Below are 20,759 nucleotides of genomic sequence, written 5' to 3'. Positions count from 1 at the left end.
TCTCAAAGGCAAATGTTACAGGGATTCATCTTCCCAGGATGGGTCCTCCATGCCTGGGGTGCCTGGCTTAGGGTCTGCTCTTCTCCCCTCTCTGTGTCCAACCTGTCCCTTTTACAGATAGTCCCATGGCTTTGTTTGGCTCTTCACTGCGTCTCCACCTTTTCTACCCTCTTCAATGTGGCCTCTTCTCTACGTTTACCTGTGGAAAATCTGTTCTGCCAGTCTTCAGGTTGTTTTCTGGGTTATTAACACTGAGGTGGATGTTACCTAGGTATATCCGTGGATGAGCCTAGAATCCTTTACTCTGCTCTCTTCCACATGTCTGGGTACATTTTTTACAAAAGTTTAACAGGCAACAAATACAAAAATTTAAAGTAACTATACAAAATATAAGAAATAACAATCCAAAATTGTTTTCATGATTTTAATCTAAGACCCTAGGTCTGAAAGTCCTCAACCAAAAATATTTATTGGTAGTTATTCCAATTTAGAGGAGAAAAGTTCTCCTACAGAGGCAAACCCAGAGTTATGTATGCCTCCTGCAAGTCTTCACTTAAAGTGGTCATGAAAGCAAAATAGTGGATACTGCAAGAACACCCTGGAAGAATCAATCAAGTGTATTTTGGAAGATATAGTGCAGGTGTAAACACGAAGTGATAGTTAACTTTTGCAAAAAATAGCAAAACTTCAAAGTTGCATTAAAACAGTATTATCTTAAAAGAACTGTTTGAAAACAGATACTATCCAGTGATACAACCTGTAAGGTTACATATTTAAAGATCATGAATTTGGAAAAGAATCCAGAATCAGATAATAGTTTAGATGAAAGACTTGTTAATTCTGAACCTTCTAACTCTTCAGAAAAAGCAAGTGAAAAAGTAGTTTGTCACAAGATCATGATGAGGCTGTTTCTGAAGGCCATAATGAAAAAAAAAAAAAAAAAAGAGGTTCCCCCTTTTGCAAGCATTTGGGAAATATGCACAAGAGTATTTTCTTTCCACAAAAGAGATAGTAGAACCAAATAGGAAAAGGTATGCAGGCCTGGTCTAGACATGTAGAGAAAGCTGTCTTATCACAAGTCTGCTTCAATTCCAGGAAATTTATATTCTCAAGTCACTAGATGGTGTGCAGGTCCAGTCATTGTTTAGTGCTTTCTCTAGATGTGTCATGTGAATATAGGATTCTGCTCCTTGGATTTGATGGCATGAGGTTGAAGAGAGTCTTTCTGAAGGTGTCTTTTTCAAAAGCCAAAATCTTCAGGTTGCAAAGTGTGATGCTTAAGGTAGTCATCTCCAGGGAGTGCACTGTGAGAAGATTGCTCTACCAAAGCATGGTTATTTTTTTTCAATATTTTATTTATTCATGAGAGAGAAAGGGAGAGAGAGCAAGAGAGAGAGAGGCAGAGACACAGGCAGAGGGAGAAGCAGGCTCCATGCAGGGAGCCCGATGTGGGACTCGATCCCGGGACACCAGGATCACGCCCTGGGCCGAAGGCAGATGCTAAACCGCTGAGCCACCCAGGGATCCCCAAAGTGTGGTTACTTTTAATGGAAGTAATTAGGTCTTTATAATATTGATGTAGATCTTCTATCAATTATGGGTCGAAGGAGGCAGAAGCCAAGTACATTGAATGTCCTGTGACTATCTCAGAGGGTAAAAGTTTATGAAGTGTCAAAAAAGGCAGATCTGAGATTTAGAAGGACTAATAGCAATGCTTTTGGTAAAGGTATTTGGAGGGTGTCTACAGATTTTGCCAGTTGAGTCTTAACAATGCTGTTAGTGCATCAGCCACCCTAAGAATTGAGGATGATATACACAGTGAAAGTGTTGTAAAACCAGCCATACAGCACAGAATTCTTGAAGCACCTAACCAGTAAAGTGCATCCCCTAATCACTGTTGATTATCCCTATCACAGGTAGGGATAATCTTTTTCTAACGGTGTTAGTCACAAAAGAAGCATTGGCCTATCTACAAGAGAAAGCTTTGGTCCAGTAAGAAAACATAGAAACCAAGACTAAAACATGTATATCCATGAAACAGGGAAAATGTATGAAATTGATTTGTGTGAACTGGTTTCCTTGTATTCTATTTTGGGCAGGTGGAACAAATGAGGTAGGCACTTTTTGTGTCCCCACTCTCCCCCCACCCTCACTGTAGGTTCATGTATACTGTCGTTGCGTCATTAGACCACTGGTTTAATGCATGTACAGTGGTAAGAAGTGGGAATTTAAGAATTTCTGGTAGGGCAGGATTATTACTTGGTTCAAACCAGAGTTTTCTCTTCTTATGGAACACTTACTAAGTTTCTAGTATTGTTATTCCCTTTCTGGAGCAATTGTTGGATATTTCTGATAACTTTTTTCCAAATTATCGTTTGGGAAACATCCCTTTGGACCATGACAGAAGTTTGGCTGTTGATTTCCTTTTGGGTGGAAATATCAGTGAGGTGGTTTCCTTTGGCCTCCAGGGACTTAAGTCTGGAATCCCCTGGAACCTTAATAATAGCCAGAGCAGCCAGTAAAAGTGTGGCATCTAATAAATTTTGGACATAGGAGTTATTTTTAATTTTATCCCCATTGGAGGTAAGGAAACCTTATTTCCATAATATTCCAGGGTCATGAGCTACTAGAAAGGCAAACAGGCTATTGGTATGTTTGCGGTTTTACCCTTGGCCAAAATATAAGGATGGTTAAAGGGGATTATTATTTCTTCAGTGGCCTTAACTTAAGGGTGGTGGCAGGAATAGCTCTGAGACGAGGGGGATCCCCTGCCATAGGGTCTAGTTGTTAGCTATAATACCCCGTGGGTTGATGATGATCCCCATGTTTTTAGGTGAGTACTCCCAAGGACATTCCCTTCTCTCTTACAAAGAGGAAAAAGGAGAGTTGATAATTATGATATCTGAGGCCAGGCTTTTTTTTTTAAAGCTCCAAATGCTGTGTCTTCCTGACCATTCCAAATAATAAGGTCAAGTTTGGGGGATCCCTGGGTGGCGCAGCGGTTTAGCGCCTGCCTTTGGCCCAGGGCGCGATCCTGGAGACCCGGGATCGAATCCCACGTCAGGCTCCCGGTGCATGGAGCCTGCTTCTCCCTCTGCCTGTGTCTCTGCCTCTCTCTCTCTCTCTCTGACTATCATAAAAAATAAAAAAAAATAAAAATAAGGTCAAGTTTGTCATTTTTTAGTAAAGCATATAGAGTTTGAATCATAAGAGAGAATTTTGGGTTTCCATTTCCAACAGTAGCCAGCAAGTCCAAGAAAACCTTGTAATTGGTGCTTGTTTTAGGTTTAGGGAAATTCAAGATGTCTTGAAGTCTACCTGGATCCAAATGTCCTTGTTCCAAGATCAGGTGCCCTAAGTATCAAACCTAAGTTTGAACACACTGCAGTTTTTCTTTGGAGACTTTATGTCCCTTTAAGACCAGAAGTTGTAACAGATGTTGTCTTCCTATGCAGAGTTTTGAGAAAGGGAGTGAGAAGCAAATCATCTACATATTATAAGAAAGCAGAGCCAACAGAAAACTATTATCATCTAAATCAGTTTTTAAGGTTTGTGAAAGTAAGAAGGCCTCTGTAGCATTATAGAGCCCTGGGGCATTACTGTCCAGATGTATTTTCCATTCTTCCCAAGTGAAAGCAGAGAGATAGTGGCTATCCTTATCAGTTCGAGTACTAAAATATGTACTCCACAGATCAATTACAGTGAGAAATCTGCTTTCTTTTTTTTTTTTTTTTTAAGATTTTATTTATTTATTCATAGAGACACAGCTAGAGAGAGAGAGGCAGAGACACAGGCAGAGGGAGAAGCACGCTCCATGCAGGGAGCCCGACATGGGACTCGATCCTGGGTCTCCAGGATCACGCCCTGAGCTGCAGGCGGTGCTAAACCGCTGCACCACCGGGGCTGCCCACCAATTAGGTAAATTAAAATCAAATTTTAATTTGATCCAACAAGGATGTGGACTAATTATTAATCTGAGAGACCAGATTGTTGTGTTGGAATGACTATGCTAAATTCTTCAGCAAATCTCTGGGTTTGCTTTTTAATTGTTTGCCTGTTAGTCTAGAAATTATATTTTGCAGAGAGGCAATTTTAGATTCCTGATAACGTTTGGAAGTTTGAAAATACTAAGCCAATCCCATTTTATCTTGGCAATGTTAGAGCCGTAGCTGTCCAGTGCAGTTTGGAAAAAAGTAAGTTTGGGGAGATCTCCCATATGGCCACGGAAACCCCAATTCATAGTTGTCAGTCAAATGTATGGGGGTCCTGGAACTTGCTATTGGCATGTGAAGTAGAGGGACAGTCTTCTGAGACTGAACCTTTAAATCTGTGGAATCTGGCTCTACAGATAGTGTCAGAGAAGTGGTGTTGAAAAAGTCAACATGTAAAAAAAAAAAAGAAAAAGTCAACATGTATTTGGCGTCAGGATGGAAAAAACCTTTCATTTGGTATCAGAAGTGTTATGTGTAGAGCAGTACAGATTCATTATAGAAAAGTTATTGTGGGATCCCTGGGTGGCTCAGTGGTTGAGCGACTGCCTTCAGCCCAGGGCATGATCCCGGAGTCCCAGGATCAAGTCCCACATCGGGCTCCGTGCATGGAGCCTGCTTCTTTCTCTGCCTGTGTCTCCACCTCTCTCTCACTCTATCATGAATAAATAAATAAAACCTTTAAAAAAATATTAGTTGTATGAAAGCACTGTCACTATAGGGTATTGGGAAAGGGATGGTCAGAGCTGTTTAGCATTCATCTTGGCTAAAACCAGATCATTTCTCTTCTGCCAACCCCTTCCCCCAAATCATCTTTTTCTATAGCTTAAAATACCCTAGTGCCGGGGCCCCTGGGTGGCTCAGTGGTTGAGCATCTACCTTCAGCTCAGGTCATGATCCCTGGGGTCCGGGGATCGAGTCCCACATCAGGCTCCCTGCACAGCCCGCTTGTCCCTCTGCCTATGTCTCTGCCTCTCTGTCTCTCATGAATAAATAAATAAAATCTTTTAAAAAAAATACCCCAATGCCTTTGTGTCATTTTCAGTGCCCTCCACATTTATTTCCTTTCCTTTCTGCCAGCTCTAAATCTCAAACAGATGTATTCACAAACTTATCCCTGCTTCAGCTCTGCCACTTTGGTGCCTTTGGTTATGTTTGCTTTGGTTTCCTTTCCAGCCTAACAAATTCCATCTCTCTGAAGAGATGATCTCTTGATCATCTGAGCTGGAAGAGATGTGTCGCCGCCTTCCCACTTAATTCTGCTGCTTGTCTGTACCACTCAGTATACCACATCACATTACAATTTCTGAGGCAGCATAGTAGAGTAAAAATAAAAAGAATTATACACATAAGGAGTCTAGAATTTGAATCTTGAATTTGCTATGTGCCTCCAGAATACCTTGCATCTGTCAGCTTTACTTTTTTCTTTTAGAGTGGAAATAGTACCCACCTCAAAGGGTTGTTGTGAGAACTAAATGAGGTAATATATATAAAATGCTTAGCACATTGCCTAGCATATCATAGGCACTGAATAAATGTTATCTTTCATCTTCTCTCCCCACTTTTTCTTTTTTTAAGATTTTATTTATTTATTCATGAGAGGCAGAGAGGGAGAGAAGCAGAGACACAGGCAGAGGGAGAAGCTGGCTCCATGCAGGGAGCCTCATGTGGGATCCTATCTTGGGTCTGCAGGATCAGGCCCTGGACTGAAGGTGGCGCTAAACCGCTGAGCCACCCGGGCTGCCCTCCCCACTTTTTTTTTTTAAGATTTTATTTATTCATTCATTTGACAGAGAGCGAGCACATAAGCAGGGGGAGCAGCAGAGGGAAAGGGAGAAGCAGACTCCCCACTGAGCAGGGAGCCGGATGTGGGGCTTGATCCCAGGACCCCGGGATCACGACCCAAGCTGAAGGCAGGCACTCAACTAACTGAGCCACCCCTTCTCTTTCCACTTGGAATGTAGGGACTGGTTTTTATTTTTTTATAACTCTTGGCACTTAGTACAGTATGTAGCATGTGGAAAACTTATTAAACAAATGAGTAAGAATCAATACAGCTGTGTTTAAAGGATAATTCTTTGTAATGATACTTTGTAAATCGAGATTTCTAAAGGACTTTTGAGTACAGATCATCAGTTTTGATGTCAAAAATTACAACCTTAGGGGCACCCAGGTGGCCCAGTTGGTTAAGTATCAAAGTCTGCAGTCAGCAGGGAGACTGCTTGAAGATTCTCTCCCTTTGCCCCTCCCCCTGCTCCCTGTCTCTTACTCAGCGTCTCTATAAAATAAATAAATCTTTTAAAAAAATTATAACCTTAATGTAGCCATAGAATAGCATCACAAGCTTTGTGTTCTTTGCTATAGGTATGTCCTACTGAAAGAAAGAAACATGCTCCTAACTCTAGAGCAGGAGGCCAAGCGGCAGAGATTGCCAATGCCAAGTCCGGAGCGGTTAGAAAAGGTAACATTTATGGGAGGCTGGAGACTGTTGTGTGGGATAAAAGCCAAAATATGACAAAAAAAAAAAAAAAAAAAAAGCCAAAATATGTAAATGTATGGTTCCTACATTTCTTGGCAAGTAAATTTCTTTTTTAAAATTTGTTTGATTTTTAGTAAATGTACAGAGTTGTGCAACCATCACTATTTTAGAACATCTCTATCACCCAAAAATAAAGTGTCATGCCCATCTGTAGTCACTCCCCATTCCCACCTGCAGACCTCAACAGATATGTGGACACATGCTTTTATTTCTCTTGAATAAATACGTAGGAGTAAAATTGCTGAGTTGTAAGGTAAATTTATGTTTAATGTTTTAGGAAACAGCCCAACTCTTTAAAGTAGCTATCCATTTTATATTTCTAGTTCCGATTTAACTACTTCCTTACCAATGGGTCAAAGTTGTTTGGTTTCTTTTTTTAAGATTTTATTTGTTTATTCAGGAGAGACACAGAGAGAGAGGGGCAGAGACATAGACAGAGGGAGAAGCAGACTCCCTGCGGGGAGCCCAATGTGGGACTCGATCCCGGAACTCCGGGATCACACCCTGAGCCAAAGGCAGATGGTTAACCACTGTGCCACCCAGGCGTCCCTAGGTCAAAGTTTTTAATACATTCTTTTTTTAATTGTAAAAAACATATAACACCAAACTTACCTTTTTAGTCTTTTTTAAATGTGTATTCCAGTAGTGTTAAGAATATTCACGTTACTGTGAGAAGGTCAACTGTTGTTCAAATTGGGTTTTCTTCATCTTTAAAAAAGATCCCAAGGCACCTGAGTTGAGCATCCGGCTCTTGATCTCAGCTCAGGTCTTGATCTCAGGGTTGTAAGTTCAAGCTCACATTGGGCTTCATGTGAGGCATGGAGCCTACTTTAAAAAAAAAAAAAAAGAGGGCAGCCCTGGTGGCGCAGCGGTTTAGCGCCACCTGCAGCCTGGGGTGTGGTCTGGAGACCCTGGATCGAGTCCCACGTCGGGCTCTATGCATGGAACCTACTTCTCCCTCTGCCTGTGTCTCTGCCTCTCTCTCTCTCTCTCTCTGCATCTCTATGAATAAATAAATAAAATCTTTAAAAAAAAAAAAAAAGAAAGAAAAATCCCTTAGGTTCATTATTTCCACTCCTAGAGGTAATTAGTTCTGCGTGTTTCCTATTTGTCCATCAGGGTTTTTCTCTGCATGTAGAAGTGTGCTTCATTATTTTTATTTACAATAAATAATTCATCTAATTTGGTTATGCCGTATAAACTCTTCTGACATTTGCATTTTCCACTTACCTAGTATATCTTGGGTATCTTTCCCTGTCTGTATATGTAGATCTGCCTCTTCTTTTTCATGTGTCACACCGTCCACGTTTAAGCTAGTTCTTCCATATAGACTTTTTTTTGTTTGTTTTATTTCATTAGATTTCTCAGGGATTTTTGCCTGGATTGCTTGTGAAGGCAGCTCTTTGTTGATGTGTCTGTACCATAGTAAGTAGTCCATGAGAGTGGAGCTCAGCTTTCTGCCTGGCCTCAGCTGTGCTCCGCTTTGCTTTCTCTGCACTATTCAACAGCTGTGACTGCCACGCTGCCTCTAAGAGAGGACCTGATATCCCTGCCCAGAGTCTAAGAAGCTAGTGCATAAAATTTCAGTTATTTACCCTAACTAGGAAGAAGTTATTCTGACTTAGTGAAAATTGAAATCCATAGCATATTTGTTTCTTTAAACTTTATTTTAACATGAGACTGACAGAAAGTTAAAAAGAGTGGTATAGAGGTACCTTTCACCCAGTTTCCCCCAGTGAATGTTTTACCGCATTTGCTTTATCCTTCTCTGCTTCCTTCTCTAAATAACACATTTTTTCTTCAGAAGTTTAAAAGTTAGAGACATGATGTCCCTTGATCCATAAATAGTTATATATATGTTGCCCAAAAAACAAGGATATTTCCTTATATAACTGTTGTACAATTTTCAAAATCAGGAAATTAACACTGATACAGTACTATTATCTAATCCACAGATCTCTCTCATCAGTTATCCTAACATCCTTTATAGCAGAAGAAAATCCAGGATTATTCGTTTTCAGTTTTTGCCTCCTTTAATCTGGATACTCAGTCTTTCTTTGTGTGTCAGGACATTCACATTTTTAAAGAGTCTAGGCCAATTTGGATTTGTATAATATTTATACATTATGATTGGATCATATAATCAGAAATATCATAGAAGTGATACTGTATTCTTCACAGTGCATATTGGGCACAGGATGGGGATTTTTGTGTATTACTGATGTTCACATTAATAATTTTGTTAGTGTGGTTCTGCCAGGTTTCTCCACTGTGTATATAGTTACTAATTTTTCTTTGTATTGAAATCATGTAAGTATACTGTAATTCTTCAAACTTGGACTCACCAGTTTTTGCATCTGTTGATCAGTTTTTACTATGATGTTTGCTAAATGGTGATTTTCTCATTCCATGATTCATTCTATTTTGATTGGTTAGCTTTTTTCTGTAAGAAATGGTTTTCCCTCCTCTTTCTTCCTTTCCTATCACTGCAGACTCCTCAATTCCAATTTTATTCAGTGAGTTATAATTCTTTAATATCATCATCCCAGATTTAATGGCCAATGTGAGTCCCTTCAAGCTGGCCCCTGTGCTCTTATCATTCTTTCATGAGGCATAGCAAGTATTCTGGATTTGTTTTGTACTTTTCCTGCCCCAGACCTGGAATCAGTCATTTTACAGAAGAATACCCTGATTCCTTTTAGTGGAGAACGATGTATTTAGAAACTAAGATCTGGGTGGTAAGTTTCCTCATTGCTACACAATATTTATAAAGTATTGAGATTTTATTTTCAGATATATTTGCTAATTCTGTTAAGGAAAGTTACGTTTTAGAGAGTCTTAGTAAAAGTGCATTGGCTATTTATTTGGTGGAAAAGCTTTTGCTTTTGCTTGTTCTAAAATTCTTAAACTTCAGAATATCTCCCCTCCCTGGTTTAAAAAATATATATTTTGATGTGAACTTCATCTCCATAGGTCCTATATGTGGACCTATCTCTGAATAAGTACAATCCAAAAATAATGAACATTTCTCCAGATAAACTAGAAGCAATTTTTTTTAAGCCTCAAATGTATGGAGTCTTCTCAGTGTTTTGTGACATACTACGAAGGAAAATTTATCAAGAAAAATATTTTAAAATAATTATTCTTAATTTAAGATATAAACTGAAGATTTGGAAGTGTGTAAGGATACTCTTGGCTCTGGAATAGTTAAACTAGAAAGGAAAGAAAGCTTTTTTAGGTTGATTTGTTTTGAATAAAGTGTATCTCATTGATACTTCTGATTTTCCTTCTCCTCTGGTGGCATGAACATGAGTAATCAGATGTTAGCTTTGTGGACTGAATAGCCGTTTACTTTCTTTGTAAGCTAACATTAGATTTCAGTTAGGAGCCCGAGAAGTAACCTTGTAAGGAGAACTCTAATGTAGTCCGTTAACAGCCAGGCTTACTAAGTTCCTAAAGGCTACACCTTTGTGTTAGACCCTGACCAATCTTGTTTCTTTACTCTTTGAAGTGTGTCTTCAAAATAGGATTCACCATTCTTACCCATCTTTTATTTTTCAGAGATTTTGTAGAAATTCATGTAGTAAAGAGGAATTACACGTGGCTTCAGCTGCTCAGTGTGACTTTAATTGAAGAAGCAAGAACAGAAGCACTGAGTGTGAGCTGAATGCAGTGTATGAGGTGGTCTAAATTTGTGGCCTTCACATCTCTTGGGTCCCACAGCCATCTGAAAGACTATCTTTTTTTTTTTTTTTTTCTAATGTGCACTTAAAAAGGGGAGGGTACAGGGGGAGAGAGAGAGAATTTTAAGCAGGTACCACACTCCTCATGGGGCCTAATGTGGGGCTCAATCTCATGACCCTGAGTTCATGACCTGAGCCAAAATTAAGTCAGAACTTAATCAACTGAGCCACTCAGGTGCCCCTAGAAGATTATAATCTAATCTTCCCCACTTTCTGTTTTTGAGGGCTCTTGCAAGAAACAGATGTGTATATGCGATATTTCTACTTGTTATGATGCTCATGGATACTATAACCAGCTAAAAATGCCTCTCAGTATTTAGAACTATGAAAAAATTTAGCTTATCTGTCATTATAGTACCCAAATATGAATATTCATTTATAAAAAATATATATATTATCTTGCCAATATATTATTATATGCATTGTAAGACTCAATAGAAGTGGTGAAGAGATAAAAATAGATGAGGTTCTAATAGGATCTTCTTGCATCTTGATGGATCTTTGGAGATTAGGATCAGGGTAGACTGATATTCTGTTTGTATTAGTAGCAGCTGACAGGTCAAAACATCTGTGTCTGTGTGTTAGGGGACACTGATTAGTTGAGGCCAGAACATGAATTTTAGTATTAAAAAGTAGCAAACTGTTATCAATTAATAGCTCATTGAATTTTGAAATAACAGGAGTCAAATTGGGTGTTCATACGGAATCTCTGCAAGTGTATCCCACGCCAAACAAAACTAATACATATATGTGGAAATTTGAGCTAAGTAGATTTTCATTTAAATGAACTAAAGTTTTGGGGTGCCTGGGTGGCTCACTTGGTTCAGCAGCTGGCTCTTGGTGTCAGCCCAGGTCATGATGTCATGGGTTGTGAGATCACGCCCTGAGTCAGGCTTACACTCAGCAAGAGTCTGCTTGAAGATTCTTTCCCTCTGCTCCTCCTCCAACTCTCATGCATGTGCAGGTTCTCGCTTTTTCTCAAATAAATAAATCTTTTTTTTTTTAAGATTTATTTATTTATGATAGACATAAAGAGAGAGAGGCAGAGACACAGGAGGAGGGAGAAGCAGGCTCCATGCCGGGAGCCTGACGTGGGACTCGATCCTGGGACTCCAGGATCGCGCCCTGGGCCAAAGGCAGGCGCCAAACCACTGAGCCACCCAGGGATCCCCTAAATAAATCTTTTAAAAAAATAAATGAAACTAAACTTTTAAAAAATTACAAAAAATATTATAAACACCCATGTATGCATACCTGTGCCAAAAAGATTTTTAGGAAATATTTGACAGAATGGTTCTTTGGCAAAAATACTCATTAAGGTTTTCTGTAGCATAGTCTTTATGTTTTTTTTGGGAGGGAGGGGGATTGTTTTTGTTTTTTATATTTGTTGTAGGTGATTGTTGAAATTACATCTTCTTATCTTACCAGGTAATAGATTCCATGGATGCATTAGATAAAGTTGTCCAGGAAAGAGAAGATGCCCTAAGACTTCTTCAGACTGGTCAAGAAAAAGCTAGACCTGGTGCTTGGAGAAGAGACATCTTTGGAAGAATCATCTGGTATATAGTTTTCATTGTGGTTTTTCTAAGATGAGAGTGGAAGTCTTATGCCTCACTCTCTTGTCCAGTATCTTTTATAAAAAGTCTCACCATATGAAATATATTACAGATGTATCCAATGTAAACAGTGGTCCCTAAGCCCCTTTGGGGCCCTAGTACATGAATGAAGGTAGCATTATGTGGTAGGCTAGGCACCTGATTCTCGTGATTCAATTACTTGTTCTTTATGACAGTAGTTCCTAATCTTATGTCAGTTATATGACCTTTAGAAAATTTGATTAAAGTTATATAGATCCTTTCCCTAGAAAAATGTACACATGCACATATAATTTCAAAGGGTTATAAATACCATGAGGCTAATTTTTAGGATACATACCTGCCCATTATGAACCTGAAATTATAAAAGTTCTCAAAACAAAACAACAAAAAAAAGAAGTTCTCAAGGATAAGGCCATATGAACCCATTTCAGAGTTTGCTCCCAGTGCCATGAGGGTAAAGCCCTAGTCCAAATTATGAAACCGTTTATTTTCATAACATCTTTCTACCGTTTGTCCCTCTAGTTCCTGAAGTTCTTTCAGACTTCGGGAAAGGATCTGAATATAAATAATTGAGAAGACCCAGTGTAATCTGTCTCTTCCAGGGCTTTTTTACATTTGGATTAAGCTGCTAAAAGGAAGCGTACTTGGTAGAATTTTAAACATCGGTCAGCAAAATGAAGAAGGCATTGTGCGTGGCTGGAGACTTTCCCTGTACTCTTGAAATTAAACAAGTTATAATAGTGCTTACTCATTAGATAGGATCTTTTAATGGAGTTTGCAGTAATGGGGCTGCTTGGAGCCAAATGTAGAGAAGTAGCTGTACTCTGTGTAATCCAATACAGAAAAGAGAAAAGTTACCAAAACATCTAACTAGAAACTTTATTTTTTTACTAATATTTATTTGGATTAAGTCAGTTGAGATCAATTAAGAAAGGGTGGAAATAGAGGAGAGAATCTGTGTCAGTATTAGAATCTGGATGAGTGCTGTTCTGTTAGATTTTTAAAATTTTCCTTTTAACTTTTCCAGAGCTAAACAAAGTAGTGAACAAAGCAATTATATCATCTTTCCAATGTAGCTTATTAACTCAAACATTGTAATTCCAATGCCTTTTCTCTAATTTTCTATTGCATGTTATAAGTATTGCATGTTATGATATTTATAAGATAGCCTTTTAAATGCAGAGCTCCTTAAAAAGTTTTTTTTCTGTCAAAAAGAACATATGGCATATCATAATATATTAATTATGCTAATGTTATTGCAGACGGAGAGAATCCTAAGCAGGCTCCGTGCTGAGCACTCAGGGCTTGATTTCAGGACCCTCTCAGATCATGACTGAGGCAAAATAAAGAGTCAGGTACTTAACCGACTGAGCCACCCAGGCACCCCTGTAAAATCTTTTAAAAGCCAGTTTTAAAAAAAAGCCAGTTCTATGCATTTTACTGAAAACATATTTAGCTCAAAGATGGCTGAAACTCTGTTTGTAAAAAGTGAAAAATATATTAAATATTTTCTAGTAAGGCAATATCTTTTTGCTTTCTTGGCAGGCACAAATTCAAGCAGTGGCCTATACCTTGGTACCTAAATAAAAGATACAATAGGAAACGATTCTTTGCAATGCCCTATGTGGAACGTTTTGTCAGGTGAGCACAGTACCCTTAATAACGAAACTTATCTTTTCATTAGATGACACAAGTTAAGCTTTTACATAAGTAATACATGTTCGTTATGGAAAAAAATAGAAGAATCAGGTAGAAAAGATGAAATTAAAGTCTTACATAATCTCACCATCCAGAAATAGCTTCTATTAACATTCTAGTGTATATGCTTTCAAAAATTTTTATTGCCTTTCTGTTCGTCAATCTCTATGTAAGTACATGATTAAATTCCTCTCTAATGTGAAAAGGAACATCCAAATACTTTACATAACATATGAGCTCATATTTATTGCAAGGTTGGTGAAATGAAAAGGGGCTAGGGTGAGGAGAGGAGCCTGCTGCATTAAATCTGAAGTCATATTATCTTACAGAATGTTGATTTCCAAATATTTTCTATAAAATTTTTTTTCTTCATTGGGTTTATTATTCAATGGGGAGAATATATATATAGGACTTATGTTATAATAGTAGAGTGAAGTGGTTCCATAAGACCGCAGCTAATAATAATAAAAACAAAGAAGGATTTTAGAAAACAGCTATTTTAGAACACTAGATCCACATCCAAAAGCAGACAGAATCCAAACTGCAATTGGAAGGGGAGAGAATTGGCAAATTTGTGGTTTCAGGTCAAGTGTGCTGCTCAATTCCCATGGCAGTGGCTGCGGAGAGAAGCGGGGTGGGGAGAACATCAAGGTTACTGGCTAGAGATCAGAATTCAAGGCAGGAAAGCAGCTGGAAATTTAAGTAAATTCTGGCAGCATAAAAAACCCACAGCTTTTAAACAACTGCCTTAGATCATATGGTCTACTTTCATCAGGAGTTCTTTAAAAACTTACTTTCTCTCCCAAGATGATATTTCCATACCATAAATACATACATACATACATACGCTTAAAAAATAAAATACATCTTTTAAACTGGACTTTCAGATCTTATGGTATATTTTAGAATCATAGTTTAAATTTTTCATCTTTCTCATCAAACCAGCTGCCTCTCCTTATTTCCAATTTGATCTATTGTAATGTGACTTCTAATAAAAAGTATGGATTTCGTCTTCCTCTGTTCCTGACACAGGGCTCCTAAAACCCCTGTGGGGATGGGGAGTGTCTTTTGTTATGTTAATAACTTTTGGAGAGCACCTTGTGATGGGGTCTAGTTGCTAGAGGAACCACCTTCCAATAGATGGTTGAAATTTTCAGGCCCACTCCATGATTTCTGGAGAGAGGAAGGGGGCTGGAGGTGAATCAGTTGCCAGTGGCCAATGATTTAATCACGCACGCATGCCTTTGTAATGAATCCTCCATAAAAACCCAAGAGGACAGGGTTCAGGGAGCTTCCCTGTTGGTGAGTGGCACTTGGTGATTGGAGAGGGGGACGCCCTACTCCTCCTTGCCCTATGCACCTCTTCTGTCTGTATGCAGAGTTTTCTATCCTTTTATAATAAATCAATAATCTAGTGAGTAAAAAAAAAAATAATCTAGTGAGTAAAGGGATTTCTTGAATTCTGTGAGTGACTCCGGCAAATTAGTCGAAACTAAGGAGCAGGTCTTGGGAGCCTGAGTTATAGCCAGCCCATCAGAAGTACAGACAACCACCTGGACTTGGAACTAGCATCTGAAGTTCAAGAAGGGAGAGGGAGTTGTGCGAATTTCCAGGCTGTAGCAGGTTGTTGAGCGCAGCTGACAGCCTCTGATGCAATTCCCACCTAGGTAGTGTTAGAATTAAGTTGACGTCTCAGACATTCTGCTTGTGTCTGAGAATTGCTTGGTTGGGGGGACCACCATCAGTGGAAATAGGTCCAGAACCCCTTGATATGGTACATCCATTCTACATGGGCATTAAGCATCCCTCGTCCTTTTCATCAGCAGTCCTTTAGATGCAGTCAGTCTTTAATTCTGCCTGCAGGTCTGCGTCTTCCTTTACTCCGGCTCTGCCCTAGTGCATTCCCTCTTCATCAAAATGAATTCTTTTTTTTTTTTTAAAGATTTATTTATTTATGATAGACACAGATAGAGAGAGGCAGAGACACAGGCAGAGGGAGAAGCAGGCTCCATGCCGGGAGCCCGACGCGGGACTCGATCCCGGGACTCCAGGATCACACCCTGGGCCAAAGACAGGCGCCGAACCACTGAGCCACCCAGGGATCCCCTCAAAATGAATTCTTGAACATCTTCCTTACTCCAGTCCATTCAAATATTGCTTCCTGGCTAATTTTCCTCAAACCTTTTTATCACATCAGCACTGTTGAAAAGTTTATAGAACAAATCCCAACTCCTTCCCACCATTTCCACAACTTAAGTGTTACCTGTTTATCCTTCATAAAAGGCAGACCTTCTCCTTGTTTCCTGAACAGTCTTGCTCATTTTCCCCTCTTTTGCTGCTCCTTTATTTACAAGTCTGAAATCTCCATTACTCACACTTTAAGGCCCAGTTCATGATGATAAGCAATTGAAGAAGTTTATGTATCCTTTTTCCCTCCACGATTTCTCCAAGCCTAGTGTGCTATTTGGCTCTTTTGTCTTCTTATTCATGTAAGGTGGAAGCTATAAATACTTTTAAAATAATGTGTGAGAATTTATTAATCCAGTGTCACTCTTACACGCCTTATATATGTTCTAATTATTGTTTTTGAAACTAAATTTCTTAGCCTTACCTTCAGAGCATGAAGCATAATCTTCTGAATAGTCTTAAGAATAGCTAACCTTTATTCTCTCATATGGGTTTATTATTTTTTTTATGGTCAAAATTTAGTTGGAGCAAAGATTGATTAATAGAGTGACTAATATGATTTCAGCTTTGCTTAGCTTTTATATTTAACTTACAAAATAGCTCATATTTTTTAAAATATACATTTATTTTGGTCTTCACCCAAATGGAATTAGTCTCAAATTTCTGACCTCTCTCACAGCACTAGCATATTAAGATATTCACCGCATCTCTCTTAATTCTCGTTTTATAAACTTTTGCCTAGTGATCAATAAAATTTCCTGGAAAATATCAACTCGAGTACAGTAGAGGCTTGACATCCATGAATTTATTGTTTGCAATTTTGATTCATAAGTGACCCTAGAGGTTGAAAGAATTTAGCTGAGGCACAAATGCTTCACGCTCTGGGATGCTGAGCGTGAGTAGAAGCAAACTCACATAGAGAGCGGCAAGTCTAATTAGCACCTAAGCATCATCTCTTAGTACAGTTTTATTCTCTATGTTGCAGGGAAAAATGATATGGTAGACTGAGTGCTATTTGGAATTAGGGGAATTCCTAAAACTCTCAGGATGTATTCTCAGGATACAAAAAAAAAATCTATCGTATTCAGTAAAAACTAGTGCTTTTATATATATATATTTTTTTTTTTTTTTAAACTAGTGCTTTTAAAATAAAATATAGAGAGGTAGCCCAGTCTCTTACAGGCTCACAAGCTCTATTCATTCTTTTCAGGTTGGAAAGAGAGGAATTGGTATAGGGTTACAGATGGTTTTGATTTCATGTTCATCTTTGACTTGTGTAGGTTTGCAGTGATTTTCAAGTTTAATAGTCTACATGACACACCTAATATGGAGGCTGGCATGATTTGGGTTTTTCAGTAATTGATTTGGACATATTTTGATGGTACTGAATAACAGGGGAATATTTGTGTGTAAATTGCTCTTATGCTTTTATTATTCTAGACTGAGACTTGAGAAACATGCCCGCATTGAAGCAAGAAAGAAAAGTTTAGAGAAAAAGAAAGAAAAATTTCTTCAGGAAAAGTTTCCACATCTTTCTGAAGCCCAGAAGTCAAGTCAAGTCTAAGATGTCTGAGTTCAAGTTGCCATTTTGTTTTCCTTGGATAACAGTCTATATACAAAAGTAAATATGTATTAATTTATATAAAGAAATTGTGTTTTTAGTCAAATGACTATCAACTATTTTAATTGTTAATATAGCATGCTAACTCTGGGAGTGGTCATACTTCTGCCAAGATTTTTTAAAAATCAGGTATAAAGTTCAAATACCCACTTTATAAATTCTGGCATCTAAGCAGACTTAATACCACCTGTACCTTAGAGCGGGAAAGTGATGTCAACTGGTTACAGCAAAGGCAGAGATTCCGGTAACATTTTTACTATTTGGCTAATAGCATATAAAGGGGGTGTGGATATTTCTGTTAAGAAACAGGGAGTACTTTCACTCAAAATCATGATAAATACATTTAGTCCTTAAAGTAGGGAAGTCACAACACAACAAAAATCCAAAAAAGTATTTCTGGAATGGCTAATAATTTTTATTTAATTTTGCAAGCCTAAGATAAAAAGCATAGGCAGTAAGTTTTACTAGTCAATAAAAACCAATTCTACCAATGACTGGTAATTAACATACTAAACAGAGTTGGAAAGCTTTTACTGAAAGCAAAATATTTAGAGAAAATAGACATTTATACAAAATTATAAAATGCTTGTAATAAGAATAAGTGCATTTCAAGGAAAGCACAAACTTATCTTAATTTATAGAGCCAGTTAAAGCCTTAAAAATTTTAAGTGGAAATTGAAATATGCAAAAATGTATAAACATTCTACAAAAGATGGTCATTCTTTTCCTGAGTATACTAAAGCTATGAAACTTAAGGTGACACAGGAAGGAAGAGCTTTGGGAACTCTCTTCAAGGGCATTTCCTTTCTACGCATTGTTTCCCTCCTTCTTCATATTCTTGTTTGGAAATCCACATCTGCTGAAAGGTACCCTGTAAAATGGAAAGAAAAGTTATATATTGTGCCTTTTTATTAGAAAATACTTTTTAAATACCTTCACCAATAAATAAATAAATAAATAAATAAATAAATAAATAAATAAATAAATAAATAAATACCTTCACAACTCCTAATCTTTAAAGAACCCTTAAGCCCTTCCCCCCAAAATAAGTCTTCCGTTACTCCTCTATTTCTGCCCTCCTCCAGAACACCACAGACACAATTTGGAAAGAATATTAAGTCTTCCTATTCCTATTCAAACTGTCACGAGGCTTTAGAGACAGGAAGATGGGGGGTTTAGCTATTATGGCTCGCTGCCAACCTATGACAACAATAGAAACTGTTGTTGGAAGGCTTGATCCCAGTACCGAATTGAAGAGCTGTTCTGGCACTTGACTAATGGCAGCATTTAGATCCCAAAAGTGCTCATCCATCAGGACTAAGTTTTGCAAGTACACACACAATAGTATATAGGCGCTATAGAAGGTGGAAAGGAGGAAAATGACCCAACGAGGAAGGAGCCTCGGCTACATTATTAATAAAACATAAAGTAGGACAAATCCATTCCCTAAGATGGACTCTATTCAAGTGGATTCATGCATGGTAGCCTGTTTTGATCTAAAAAAGATCTATTAAAAAGATTGGAAATAGAACAAATATATAAGTAGACAGCTACAAACACTTATTAGCTTAAAAATGTTCAGTGTAAGTACTTCATGACATTTACTCTGGCTGCTGTGAGGTGAAGGGAAAATCCTCCAAGTCTAGGGTGCACGTAAGTACAAGAACTTTATCTCCTGATTTAAGGCAGGCACCATCTAAGTAACATGCAAAATCCAGCATCATGACTTCACCATTTGCCCCCAAAGCCAACTCCTGACTTCCTCCACCTCACCAAGAGGCCAGGGAACAGCCTGGACCTGAGAAGGAATGATTGAATTTAACTGTGCTACAGAGAGGTCCTGACCAGTGTCAATGGGAGTATGAGAAGAGGCAGGAGTAAGTAAGTTGAATTCCCACTTTTCTTAGAGAAGGGAAATTGAAACTGGGCTGACAAATAGCCACTGATTAGGCACGGAAGCATTTTGTTAAATCAGAACATGTGGAACTGCTATTAAGTCCTCTCCTCATTTGATAGTTGTAAAATACAAAGATGATGGATGCCCTGGAATTATTTTTAATCTTTTACTATACTCACTGGTACACTTAGGTTAAATGATTCAATAGACTGTTTTTCAAAGTAGTTTAGCTACTAACCAAAGATGCTAGAATCGAGCCACCAATCCATGAACTAAACCTTCGTTCTACCGTTGTGTTATTTGCAATCAATTTCAACCGCATACTCTAAAATAGAGAGAGAAGTATTAGTACAATCAAATTAAGAATGGGTGATTCAACTCAGAAAATTTAGTTTTGATGACTGCCTAGTAACTGTTTCAAATAATGGTAATACATGATTATTTTGTAACAGCTAGGCTAATAGTACGCATGGCTGAATTACTATATAAAGTACTTTCATAAAAATACTTTGTGGCCTTAAAGTATAATATTTGACAATAAATTATATAAACCTTAGGAAACTGCAATTAAAAAGTATGACATTCACAGTTTATATCCCAGAATAGCAAAGACATACTGAACACTTACCTATAAATCAGGTACTGTGTTAAGTGCTTCATACACCATTTCATTTCTTCCAACATCAAATCTAATTATCATCCCAACCTGCCACCTTTCCTGTTGTCCTCCTCAACTTGATCGCTACTACATTTTTAGGCCTTCATGCTGTCCTAATCCGTCCTATCTTGGGTCACTCCACCCTCCTCCACTTCCAAATCAAAATACAGACATCTAATTTCAGGTTAATTTTTTGATTCATACGGATTTCCTCCAAAATTAGTGTTTATAGTTTGAAGTCACACTTTCTTGATAAACATGGTTTTATGGCTTAGTCCTATCCTTATCTCCCTGCATCAAGAGATTTTTCCCTCTACCTAGGAGTTTGTTTCTGGGGATAGTTCTCAAATTGTTGATATTTCCCTGCTTTTTAATACAAGCACACAGTTTGAGTCTTACACAGTGGAAAACTGTGTATTTTTTGGGCGTGGAATATGGAAGGGAGGAGGTACTAGGTGCAGGAGGAATGAATATGGATTTTTATAGGTGAGGAACTGGTTGATATCTGTTGCAATGAAATTTTTTTTGTTACTGCATTGATCTTTAATTGCCTCCTAAATGACCAGGATAATTAACTGCTCTTGACCAGATCTTGGACAGCCCAGATTGACAGTCATTACTCTGGGACTTCCTACCAAACCTAGTAATTAGTACTATATAATTAAGGTCTTTTCCAGATCAGACCATATACTCCAAGAATGTAGTAATCAGGTGTTAATCATGTACCTATATTAGTATTTAAATAACAATTATAAATGTGCCATATGTAAAATGTTCCTTTATATGAGAAACAAAAAGACTACCGAATATACAAATTCTATGGATAACA

General features: G+C 38.0%; 2 protein-coding genes across 11 annotated transcripts in view; one reads left to right on the top strand and one right to left on the bottom strand.

Annotated features, from left to right (window-relative positions):
• MRPL47 (mitochondrial ribosomal protein L47) overlaps nt 1–17,421 on the top strand; it is a 31,122-nt gene extending 13,701 nt beyond the window's left edge. For all 6 annotated transcript variants that reach the window (XM_025451488.3, XM_025451489.3, XM_025451492.3 and 3 more), the window contains 4 exons: nt 6,354–6,450; nt 11,700–11,830; nt 13,415–13,510; nt 17,195–17,421. In XM_025451488.3, coding sequence (XP_025307273.1) covers nt 6,354–6,450; nt 11,700–11,830; nt 13,415–13,510; nt 17,195–17,318 — 448 coding nt within the window. In that variant the 3' untranslated portion in view covers nt 17,319–17,421. The remainder of the gene's footprint in view (nt 1–6,353; nt 6,451–11,699; nt 11,831–13,414; nt 13,511–17,194) is intronic.
• A 347-nt stretch (nt 17,422–17,768) lies between these two features.
• The window catches only part of ACTL6A (actin like 6A), a 28,339-nt gene continuing 25,348 nt past the window's right edge, over nt 17,769–20,759 (bottom strand). For all 5 annotated transcript variants that reach the window (XM_025451484.3, XM_035710222.2, XM_035710223.2 and 2 more), the window contains 2 exons: nt 19,511–19,597; nt 17,769–18,246 (listed from right to left, as the gene is read on the bottom strand). In XM_025451484.3, the coding sequence (XP_025307269.1) occupies nt 18,166–18,246; nt 19,511–19,597 (168 nt within the window). In that variant the 3' untranslated portion in view covers nt 17,769–18,165. The remainder of the gene's footprint in view (nt 18,247–19,510; nt 19,598–20,759) is intronic.

Source organism: Canis lupus, chromosome 34 (genome assembly GCF_003254725.2).
Source record: "Canis lupus dingo isolate Sandy chromosome 34, ASM325472v2, whole genome shotgun sequence".
Lineage (NCBI taxonomy): Eukaryota > Metazoa > Chordata > Mammalia > Carnivora > Canidae > Canis > Canis lupus.
This window is presented reverse-complemented; position numbering and strand designations above follow the sequence as displayed.